Consider the following 12,779-nt stretch of genomic DNA (forward strand, 5'->3'; position numbering starts at 1 on the left):
ATCCTTGGGGCACTGGGGGATGTTAAGTCAACACAATCCTTGCGTAAAACTAACAGAATAGTTTTGTTAGTAGTATATATAGGTTGGGAGAGAAACTGGATGTCAGTTAGAGACATGGGTGTCTGGTTCGAACCCCACAGCGTCTGGGACACCGTCGCGTGCGCGGAGGGCGCGGCGCCAGTGCGGAGGGTTGTCCGCGCGCTTATCGGCGAGGGGAGGGCTGCGTGCGCGTTTACCCTCTCACATTTTTCAGCCTGGGCCAACTTCTTTCGTCATTTTTCAATCTGCGCCGACTTTTTTCACCACTTTTTCCCGTGCGCGACAGGCGGCGCTCGGGTGGAGTCTCTTACCAGTAGGCGGAGCGTGGCCGGAGGGTTGCGTGAGCGCTTACTTGCTCACATTTTTCAGCCTGGGCCGACTTCTTTCATCATTTTTCAATCTGTGTCGACTTCAATCGCAATTTTTTTCCAGCTACAGCAGGTGTGCAGTGGGCGATTTACATGCAAAGGATAGCCGTACACAAAAGTACAAGTGAAAATATATTTATTAAAGTCATTAGTGTCAGGAATGGGTCAACTTCTTTCAGTGTCAGGAATTATGATTCTGTGTGAAGGAGAAAAACTTAGCCAAAAAATCTGATGCAATAGCATTGAAGGGGTATTTTATTAGTGGTAATCACGCGTTTTCAATTAATCAGAAGGGATAGCACATTTTAATCAAAGAATATATTTTTAATCATTACGATTCCAATCAAAATTACAAGTTTTATTATAAAAATTCTGAGACTTGAGCACCATAGTGTAGTTTTAATAAATTAGTTCTAATATGTAACTTCAAGAACAACAGCTAATATTCCATTATGACACATTTTAATAAAAAAGATATTTTTAATCAATATGATTACAATCAAAATTAAAAGTTTTACTATAAAAAGTCTAACATGACCACCATAGTGGAGCTTTAATTACAAGTGCCGATAGATGTACGTGAACAGCAGAGAACCTGGAAGACCATGGGACACGAACACAAGAGGAAATAAAATCTATAACAATACATTGGTTAATCAAAACAACAGAGGAGGAGACTATCATTTTAACTATCATAAAATCATCCTCATGACTTCCCCATACAATTTTCATTCTAAGAGACACTACAAACCTTACGTTGTTTTATGAATTCAACACAGAAAATATATTTAAAAAAATGAACTTCAACACATAGCACGCTCCTAGCCAAACAATCAGCTCTAATAATATCTGCCCTGATTTGTTGAAGACGGGAGGCGTACGCCTGACAGCTATGAACATTTTCGTGCGCAATAGGGAAGATTATTCCAACATTACACAATTAATCAATTTCTTATTAAGTAAACAGCATAGACATATGGAAATAATGAGAAAAACGATCAACAGCTAATAGAGAACCAAAACACATCACATAAACAACAGACGCATGCAGGAAAATAAATGGAAAAGAATCTATCAAAACGATCAACATGCACGGATGAACAGCAAAGAACCTGGAAGACCATGGGACACGAACACAAGAGGAAATAAAATCTACAACACTACATTGGTTAATCAAAACAACAGAGGAGGAGACTATCATTTTAACTATCATAAAATCATCCTCGTGACTTCCCCATACAATTTTCATTCTAAGAGACACTTTGTTTTATGAATTCAACACAGAAAATACATTAAAAAATGAACTTCACCCCATAGCACGGTCCTAGCGAACAATCAACTCTAACAATATCTGCCCTGATTTGTTGAAGACGGGAGGCGTACACCTGACAGTTATGAACATTTTCGAGCGCAATAGGGAAGATCATTCCAACATTACACAATTAATCGATTTCTTATTAAGTAAACAGCATAGACATATGGAAATAATGAGAAAAACGATCAACAGCTAATAGAGAACCAAAACACATCACATAAACAACAGACACATGCAGGAAAATAAATGGAAAATAATCTATCAAAACGATCAACATGCACGGATGAACAGCAGAGAACCTGGAAGACCATGGGACACGAACACAAGAGGAAATAAAATCTATAACACTACATTGGTTAATCAAAACAACAGAGGAGGAGACTATCATTTTAACTATCATAAAATCATCCTCGTGACTTCCCCATACAATTTTCATTCTAAGAGACACTTTGTTTTATGAATTCAACACAGAAAATATATTAAAAAATGAACTTCACCACATAGCACGGTCCTAGCCAACAATCAACTCTAACAATATCTGCCCTGATTTGTTGAAGACGGGAGGCGTACACCTGACAGTTATGAACATTTTCGAGCGCAATAGGGAAGATTATTCCAACATTACACAATTAATCGATTTCTTATTAAGCAAACAGCATAGACATACGGAAATAATGAGAAAAAACGATCAACAGCTAATAGAGAACCAGAACGCATCACATAAACAACAGACACATGCAGGAAAATAAATGGAAAAGAATCTATCAAAACGATCAACATGCACGGATGAACAGCAGAGAACCTGGAAGACCATGGGACACGAACACAAGAGGAAATAAAATCTATAACACTACATTGGTTAATCAAAACAACAGAGGAGGAGACTATCATTTTAACTATCATAAAATCATCCTCGTGACTTCCCCATACAATTTTCATTCTAAGAGACACTTTGTTTTATGAATTCAACACAGAAAATATATTAAAAAATGAACTTCACCACATAGCACGGTCCTAGCCAACAATCAACTCTAACAATATCTGCCCTGATTTGTTGAAGACGGGAGGCGTACATATGACAGTTATGAACATTTTCGAGCGCAATAGGGAAGATTATTCGAACATTACACAATTAATCGATTTCTTATTAAGTAAACAGCATAGACATACGGAAATAATGAGAAAAAACGATCAACAGCTAATAGAGAACCAGAACGCATCACATAAACAACAGACACATGCAGGAAAATAAATGGAAAAGAATCTATCAAAACGATCAACATGCACGGATGAATGGCAGAGAAACACTTTGAACAGCACATGATGAATAATTTAATACAGCACAGAGCTAACGCTGAGAAACACTCTAAACGGCGCATCTGCCAACGTGTAAACAACATACAGGAAAATATTACTGAAACAGCTAATAGAGAGCCAAAATCCAAAACGTAAACAAGAGGATAAATACTTGAAGAACAATCTAACAAAACAAGAAACATGCATGGATGAACAGCAGAGAAACACTCTAAACGATGCATCTACCAACGGTAAACAACAGACACATGCAGGAAAATAATTGAAAAAGAATCAATCAAAATGATAAACATGCACGGATGAATAGCAGAGAAAGGCTTTGAACGATGCATCTGCCAACATGTAAACAACACACAGGAAAATAATAGCGAAACAAACTATCAAACATTACAATTTGAAATAATATATCTTTTGAACTATCGTAAAATCAACCTTACGAGCTAACAATATCCTACTCAGGCACTATAAACATTACCTTGACAGAGGTACCCAAACAAGCACCACAGCTTTACAATAATTACAACCAAACTCGAGACACGGTGGGGTCACTCTCTCCATCTATACAGCCCAAAAAGCGGGGAATCTGTTGTCAATCTGCGGGGTGGGGAAATCCTCTCTCTTTTTCAAATTATTTCCTCCAAAAAAGGAAATATTCTTAGGACCGGTGTACAGAGGCGAAATTTTTCATTGATCGCAAATAGACTTTGGAATTATTCGATTCTAAAGAACACAATAAGAATTATATAAAAAAAATCTAAGAATAGACTTTCTAAGCAAATGAGAAATATTATCAGCGCAAACAATACCAAATGAGAAACGATGAATTTTATTGTATTTCAGATCAGACAAAACTATTAGGCATACATTATTCTCAACTCACAAATATCATTCGATTGAATATCTGAAGCAAAGAGAGAAAGTCAAATTTATTCAATGATAGAAACAATACTCGTTCGAAAACGAGAATCAAATTTAATTACATCATTTTATGTTAACTTTGCAATACACGCAGAAGTCGCAAACAACTCATCTGAAATGCAAATTATAGTGTTTGCTATAGCGGAAATCAACGCACACAAGATTCCCAACTAATATAATATTTTTATTAATATCAATCGAGTGATCACCTGAAACAAAGTCAAAAGCAGTAATTAATTTAGGCAAACATTTTTCATAATCACACCGCGCAAATATACATCACAGAAACACATCTTTTTTCATTCAGGACCCAGTAGTGGAAACGAAGTGAGAGAGGGAAGCTGAGTTCCCGTACACATTCGTTAAGGTTACGCCCGCAGGGAGTAGGGGAATCCAAACAATGGTCTCGGTATACAAAGCCATAAAATCGCTCCTACAAGTCCAGTTAGGGAAGGAGGGTCTCTTGCGCTGTCTTGTACATAGAATCACTGAAAGCAAACGTTTTTCCTTTACACAGCACATCTTTTTTGTAAATTGACTTTCATAATTCTAACGTCAGGTGGAAGATTATGAACCTGATAATAAAATTTTAATAAATAAAATTAGCACCAATATGATTCAATTAAATGTCGAGGCGCACTACAAAACAGAACAGACAACTGATATACATTGAAGAGATGGACAGATTTTGTACTCGTTACCATTCGTCATGGGAGGACCTGATAAAAAGCTGCTTCGAAAAGGAGGAGCCGCGAAACGATTCATTTATCGCTGCATTTCAATACGTCCTAGACATGGTCGTATTCGGAGATATGGTGCAAATTATGGAATTCAAGATGCGAGAACTTGTATGCCGAATCTACAATAGTTATAAAAATATTTGTACGTCATCATCGGAAGGACCACTTGGGTTGATGGTGGAGTTTTTGAGGTTTGCTAACGAAGAATTGAAATACACTAGACCAAATGTAATTGTAATCATTGCAATGGGCATTGCATTAATCAAGAAAGCAATCAGATCAAATTATCATATACAAGCAGTCTATATCGCACGATTCATTACGGATTTGTTGAAATTACACCTAACGGTTGAAATGGAAAGTACATAAAAAATCTTATCACGTGGTATATTCCACCCTAGAACCTCTACACATTTATTTTATTCTACCAGTCAAGGATGTCGAATGAACAGAAGTTCAATATTGTCGTGCAAGGTCTGATGTATCATCACTTATTGAAACTCAACAAACATATCAATTGTGGTGGGCCACCGGACGATTTTCATCTAATACTCTCTTGTACGCGATTCAAGAATCTTCGTACAAAGAAAGGAAGCATCAATAAGAGACTATGCAAGTTCGTCGCAACAAAGTGCAAGTTGTTGAAGCAATACAAACAAGGCGACAACATATCACCTGCGTTAATCAACGCTGTATTCAAGCGCCCAATAATCAGAATAAATTACTTGATGTCTTCGGAATTCATCGATCAAGACAACAAACGAAAACTTCGGAGTTTCGAATAGAATTGTAATTTATCGAAAACGCATTCGACGACGCGAGTGACCCTTTCTTCGAGTTTTAAGTAAATTTTGTTCGAAAAATATTCGTAACTTTTACTATTCACGTCGTGGAGAATTCACATTACGTTATAGAGTATATAGAAAACATCAATACACTCGATTAAATTCTTTGACATCGTGAAAGAGTTCTTAAAACCTTCGCGTATCAAAGTGAGCCAGCTAAAGCTGTGAAATTACACTTTCTACAACTCAGTTCGTAAATTGTGGCAGCAGTTCAAATTAAACACTTACCGATAGTCACCACTGCTCCGGAATGTGATCTGATAAATTTTAGCAATTAATGTACAAACAAATATATTGTATGCAATGTGTGACTATATAGACAGCTTTTTAATGTACATCTTAAAAAAATTGTAAGAAAGAGTGTACAGTTTTGACTTTGAAAATTTAAACAAGAACCTTTGGTGTTTGCGTTTTGATTCATTATGAGCTAAAATCTTCTAAAATTAATGTATGTCCTTCCGTTTGTAGTGCCTCATATGCCGTGACATATCGAATAGACTCATAGTTTTTCAGTATGGCTAATTAAAAACCTCGGGTACATTCTGTGAATTGAAGCTACGTTTATGTGTGCTGCTTTGGTTAAGTTTGCAAAAGGAATATTTACTTATTATAATTACATATCTTATGCATAGTGCACATCTTCATTGGTTAAGCATTTCTGACGACAGTTGTGTGATTCGATTCTCCCAAAATCTTATTGGAATTGTGTGCCGCATGTTATGATGATTAGAATTGTAGACTCCGCTAGCGCATCATTTGATAATAGATTCCTTTCAATATAGCATTGTCAACTGTCCAATAGTTTGAGAAAATATATACATTGTGCAATTTAATTCGTAAAATAAGCTTTCGCAAAATATTCGTGATCCTCTTTGTAAACAAAGATTGATGTAACATGCCTCTAAATTTCTATTATCGATTCTTCTACAATTCTTTCCTTCGGGTGTCGGTGTTGTATAGAGTGTGGTCGTGTAAAAATCTCTGATTGCCAACGCTGATTCCATGCGAAGATCCTTGTACGTAGCGTCTCCTTAGCAATCTTCAACCTGGTCATAAGCTGTTTTCGTTGCGCTGTGTAGAATACATTACAATGATGACAAAGAATACAATTATTATTTCAATTATACACTTGTTTATTTCGATAAATTACAATTCTATTCGAAACTCCGAAGTTTTCGTTTGTTGTCTTGATTGATGAATTCCGAAGACATCAAGTAATTTATTATGATTATTGGGCGCTTGAATCCAGCGTTGATTAACGCAGGTGATATGTTGTCGCCTTGTTTGTATTGCTTCAACAACTTGCACTTTGTTGCGACGAACTTGCATAGTCTCTTATTGATGCTTCCTTTCTTTGTACGAAGATTCTTGAATGGCGTACAAGAGAGTATTAGATGAAAATCGTCCGGTGGCCCACCACAATTGATATGTTTGTTGCGTTTCAATAAGTGATGATACATCAGACCTTGCACGACAATATTGAACTTCTGTTCATTCGACATCCTTGACTGGTAGAATAAAATAAATGTGTAGAGGTTCTAGGGTGGAATATACCACGTGATAAGATTTTTTATGTACTTTCTATTTCAACCGTTAGGTGTAATTTCAACAAATCCGTAATGAATCGTGCGATATAGACTGCTTGTATATGATAATTTGATCTGATTGCTTTCTTGATTAATGCAATGCCCATTGCAATGATTACAATTACATTTGGTGTAGTGTATTTCAATTCTTCGTTAGCAAACCTCAAAAACTCCACCATCAACCCAAGTGGTCCTTCCGATGATGACGTACAAATATTTTTATAACTATTGTAGATTCGGCATACAAGTTCTCGCATCTTGAATTCCATAATTTGCACCATATCTCCGAATACGACCATGTCTAGGACGTATTGAAATGCAGCGATAAATGAATCGTTTCGCGGCTCCTCCTTTTCGAAGCAGCTTTTTATCAGGTCCTCCCATGACGGAATGGTAACGAGTACAAAATCTGTCCATCTCTTCAATGTATATCAGTTGTCTGTTCTGTTTTGTAGTGCGCCTCGACATTTAATTGAATCATATTGGTGCTAATTTTATTTATTAAAATTTTATTATCAGGTTCATAATCTTCCACCTGACGTTAGAATTATGAAAGTCAATTTACAAAAAAGATGTGCTGTGTAAAGGAAAAACGTTTGCTTTCAGTGATTCTATGTACAAGACAGCGCAAGAGACCCTCCTTCCCTAACTGGACTTGTAGGAGCGATTTTATGGCTTTGTATACCGAGACCATTGTTTGGATTCCCCTACTCCCTGCGGGCGTAACCTTAACGAATGTGTACGGGAACTCAGCTTCCCTCTCTCACTTCGTTTCCACTAGTGGGTCCTGAATGAAAAAAGATGTGTTTCTGTGATGTATATTTGCGCTGTGTGATTATGAAAAATGTTTGCCTAAATTAATTACTGCTTTTGATTTTGTTTCAGGTGATCACTCGATTGATATTAATAAAAATATTATATTAGTTGGTAATCTTGTGTGCGTTGATTTCCGCTATAGCAAACACTATAATTTGCATTTCAGATGAGTTGTTTGCGACTTCTGCGTGTATTGCAAAGTTAACATAAAATGATGTAATTAAATTTGATTCTCGTTTTCGAACGAGTATTGTTTCTATCACTGAATAAATTTGACTTTCTCTCTTTGCTTCAGATATTCAATCGAATGATATTTGTGAGTTGAGAATAATGTATGCCTAATAGTTTTGTCTGATCTGAAATACAATAAAATTCATCGTTCCTCATTTGGTATTGTTTGCGCTGATAATATTTCTCATTTGCTTAGAAAGTCTATTCTTAGATTTTTTTTTGATATCATTCTTATTGTGTTCTTTAGAATCGAATAATTCCAATGTCTATTTGCGATCAATGAAAAATTTCGCCTCTGTACACCGGTCCTAAGAATATTTCCTTTTTTGGAGGAAAGAATTTGAAAAAGAGAGAGGATTTCCCCACCCCGCAGATTGACAACAGATTCCCCGCTTTTTGGGCTGTATAAATGGAGAGAGTGACCCCACCGTGTCTCGAGTCTGGTTGTAATTATTGTAAAGCTGTGGTGCCTGTTTGGGTACCTCTGTCAAGGTAATGTTTATAGTGCCTGAGTAGGATATTGTTAGCTCGTAAGGTTGATTTTACGATAGTTCAAAAGATATATTATTTCAAATTGTAATGTTTGATAGTTTGTTTCGCTATTATTTTCCTGTGTGTTGTTTACATGTTGGCAGATGCATCGTTCAAAGCCTTTCTCTGCTATTCATCCGTGCATGTTTATCATTTTGATTGATTCTTTTTCAATTATTTTCCTGCATGTGTCTGTTGTTTACCGTTGGTAGATGCATCGTTTAGAGTGTTTCTCTGCTGTTCATCCATGCATGTTTCTTGTTTTGTTAGATTGTTCTTCAAGTATTTATCCTCTTGTTTACGTTTTGGATTTTGGCTCTCTATTAGCTGTTTCAGTAATATTTTCCTGTCTGTTGTTTACACGTTGGCAGATGCTCCGTTTAGAGTGTTTCTCAGCGTTAGCTCTGTGCTGTATTAAATTATTCATCATGTGCTGTTCAAAGTGTTTCTCTGCCATTCATCCGTGCATGTTGATCGTTTTGATAGATTCTTTTCCATTTATTTTCCTGCATGTGTCTGTTGTTTATGTGATGCGTTCTGGTTCTCTATTAGCTGTTGATCGTTTTTTCTCATTATTTCCGTATGTCTATGCTGTTTACTTAATAAGAAATCGATTAATTGTGTAATGTTGGAATAATCTTCCCTATTGCGCTCGAAAATGTTCATAACTGTCAGGTGTACGCCTCCCGCCTTCAACAAATCAGGGCAGATATTGTTAGAGTTGATTGTTGGCTAGGACCGTGCTATGTGGTGAAGTTCATTTTTAATATATTTTCTGTGTTGAATTCATAAAACAAAGTGTCTCTTAGAATGAAAATTGTATGGGGAAGTCACGAGGATGATTTTATGATAGTTAAAATGATAGTCTCCTCCTCTGTTGTTTTGATTAACCAATGTAGTGTTATAGATTTTATTTCCTCTTGTGTTCGTGTCCCATGGTCTTCCAGGTTCTCTGCTGTTCATCCGTGCATGTTGATCGTTTTGATAGATTCTTTTCCATTTATTTTCCTGCATGTGTCTGTTGTTTATGTGATGTGTTTTGGTTCTCTATTAGCTGTTGATCGTTTTTCTCATTATTTCCATATGTCACTGTTTACTTAATAAGAAATCGATTCATTGTGTAATGTTGGAATAATCTTCCCTATTGCGCTCGAAAATGTTCATAACTGTCAGGTGTACGCCTCCCGTCTTCAACAAACCAGGGCAGATATTGTTAGAGTTGATTGTTCGCTAGGACCGTGCTATGTGGTGAAGTTCATTTTTTAATATATTTTCTGTGTTGAATTAATAAAACAAAGTGTCTCTTAGAATGAAAATTGTATGGGGAAGTCACGAGGATGATTTTATGATAGTTAAAATGATAGTCTCCTCCTCTGTTGTTTTGATTAACCAATGTAGTGTTATAGATTTTATTTCCTCTTGTGTTCGTGTCCCATGGTCTTCCAGGTTCTCTGCTGTTCATCCGTGCATGTTGATCGTTTTGATAGATTCTTTTCTATTTATTTTCCTGCATGTGTCTGTTGTTTATGTGATGTGTTTTGGTTCTCTATTAGCTGTTGATCGTTTTTCTCATTATTTCCATATGTCTATGCTGTTTACTTAATAAGAAATTGATTAATTGTGTAATGTTGGAATAATCTTCCCTATTGCGCACGAAAATGTTCATAGCTGTCAGGCGTACGCCTCCCGTCCTCAACAAATCAGGGCAGATATTATTAGAGCTGATTGTTTGGCTAGGAGCGTGCTATGTGTTGAAGTTCATTTTTTTAAATATATTTTTTGTGTTGAATTCATAAAACAACGTAAGGTTTGTAGTGTCTCTTAGAATGAAAATTGTATGGGGAAGTCATGAGGATGATTTTATGATAGTTAAAATGATAGTCTCCTCCTCTGTTGTTTTGATTAACCAATGTATTGTTATAGATTTTATTTCCTCTTGTGTTCGTGTCCCATGGTCTTCCAGGTTCTCTGCTGTTCACGTACATCTATCGGCACTTGTAATTAAAGCTCCACTATGGTGGTCATGTTAGACTTTTTATAGTAAAACTTTTAATTTTGATTGTAATCATATTGATTAAAAATATCTTTTTTATTAAAATGTGTCATAATGGAATATTAGCTGTTGTTCTTGAAGTTACATATTAGAACTAATTTATTAAAACTACACTATGGTGCTCAAGTCTCAGAATTTTTATAATAAAACTTGTAATTTTGATTGGAATCGTAATGATTAAAAATATATTCTTTGATTAAAATGTGCTATCCCTTCTGATTAATTGAAAACGCGTGATTACCACTAATAAAATACCCCTTCAATGCTATTGCATCAGATTTTTTGGCTAAGTTTTTCTCCTTCACACAGAATCATAATTCCTGACACTGAAAGAAGTTGACCCATTCCTGACACTAATGACTTTAATAAATATATTTTCACTTGTACTTTTGTGTACGGCTATCCTTTGCATGTAAATCGCCCACTGCACACCTGCTGTAGCTGGAAAAAAATTGCGATTGAAGTCGACACAGATTGAAAAATGATGAAAGAAGTCGGCCCAGGCTGAAAAATGTGAGCAAGTAAGCGCTCACGCAACCCTCCGGCCACGCTCCGCCTACTGGTAAGAGACTCCACCCGAGCGCCGCCTGTCGCGCACGGGAAAAAGTCGCGAAAAAAGTCGGCGCAGATTGAAAAATGACGAAAGAAGTTGGCCCAGGCTGAAAAATGTGAGAGGGTAAACGCGCACGCAGCCCTCCCCTCGCCGATAAGCGCGCGGACAACCCTCCGCACTGGCGCCGCGCCCTCCGCGCACGCGACGGTGTCCCAGACGCTGTGGGGTTCGAACCAGACACCCATGTCTCTAACTGACATCCAGTTTCTCTCCCAACCTATATATACTACTTTTGTTCAATTAAAATTTCTTCATGGTCACAAGGGTGGCTGTTATCGCGCTCGGGAATCAGACCACATTTTTCCAGCGTTATTATTAAGTTTGACCGCAGATGCACCTGGACGTGTATCACAGCTTCATCAATTGCTTAATTATAATTATAGAAGAGCGTATTTTAGGAATGTTTGATCTAGTGAGATTTGATATGAGATTGCACTGCACTATAGCTGGCTAACATTGCAACGTTCACTCGTATCTTTCCAGAGGTTCCTTTCGATTGTAGTCATTGTTCACGTGAACGCTTCCCGCTTGCATGTGACATTTTGACTATTTTCGACGCATTCTATGACCAACCCCGTTTACGACCGGCAATTCACAAAGTCGAGTCTTTAAGCCCATTGAGCAGCTAAACCAGATTTCTTACCTCAGCCAGATCAACTTCTTGTCGCGTCATGAACTCGACGCAGATGCGTTGCATGTAAGTCCTGTACTGCTCCGCACTCTGAAATAGTTGGCACGTAACAGGCGGATTAAACTGATGGATTCAAATACATGCGGTTATCCGCGGGGGGGGTGGGGGGAGACAGCGGGTGTAAGACCTGTTCCTATTTTATTTAGGGGAATATCAATGAATTCTAGTGGTAGAAAACTTGCACTCTGTAGAATCAAGAAGTGCGGCATGCTTGCGGGCTCAGGTGTGTCTACGCTTCAAATCATAGAACTATCCAATAACTAAATTCCAGCAGAGCTCATCCTTGTCCGTCACGCCAGTTCTAACCGTACACACCGGCCATTCACATGTACAGAAACTGCCATGGCGTACGTGCTACCATGCTTAATTTCGTGTTCTACTTTGCTCCTCAAGCTTGTCCGGTATACATACACATAAATGAGTCCAGATGGGTCCTTTTATATTGATACTTTCGATATCCCTACGCTGCTAGTTCCCACACAATGTGGTCAGGTGACAAAGGCACTTGCTCAGTTTCTGCGGATCTGTGGCCTTCTGGGTGAGTTGTGACCAAATTCGTGTTTGTTTTCCTTTTTGTCTGTTTGCTTTCCTTTTGTTTGTTTGTTTGTTTTTCTTTTTGTCTGTTTTTACTTTTGTTTTTCCCTTTCTTTCCGGGAATAGCAAGCCGCTGTAGCGGTGGCTAACCTTTCGCACCTTTTTTTTTTATATAATAACCATAT

The 12,779-nt window shown here is 37.3% G+C and overlaps 1 protein-coding gene across 1 annotated transcript in view; it reads right to left on the bottom strand.

Moving 5' to 3' along the window:
• LOC135374730 (cilia- and flagella-associated protein 45-like) overlaps positions 1-12,779 on the bottom strand; it is a 238,809-nt gene that overhangs the window by 31,878 nt on the left and 194,152 nt on the right. The window contains exon 14 of the mRNA XM_064607654.1: positions 12,013-12,090. Coding sequence (XP_064463724.1) covers positions 12,013-12,090 — 78 coding nt within the window. The remainder of the gene's footprint in view (positions 1-12,012; positions 12,091-12,779) is intronic.

The sequence above is a fragment of the Ornithodoros turicata genome, chromosome 1 (genome assembly GCF_037126465.1).
Source record: "Ornithodoros turicata isolate Travis chromosome 1, ASM3712646v1, whole genome shotgun sequence".
Taxonomy (NCBI): Eukaryota; Metazoa; Arthropoda; class Arachnida; order Ixodida; family Argasidae; genus Ornithodoros; species Ornithodoros turicata.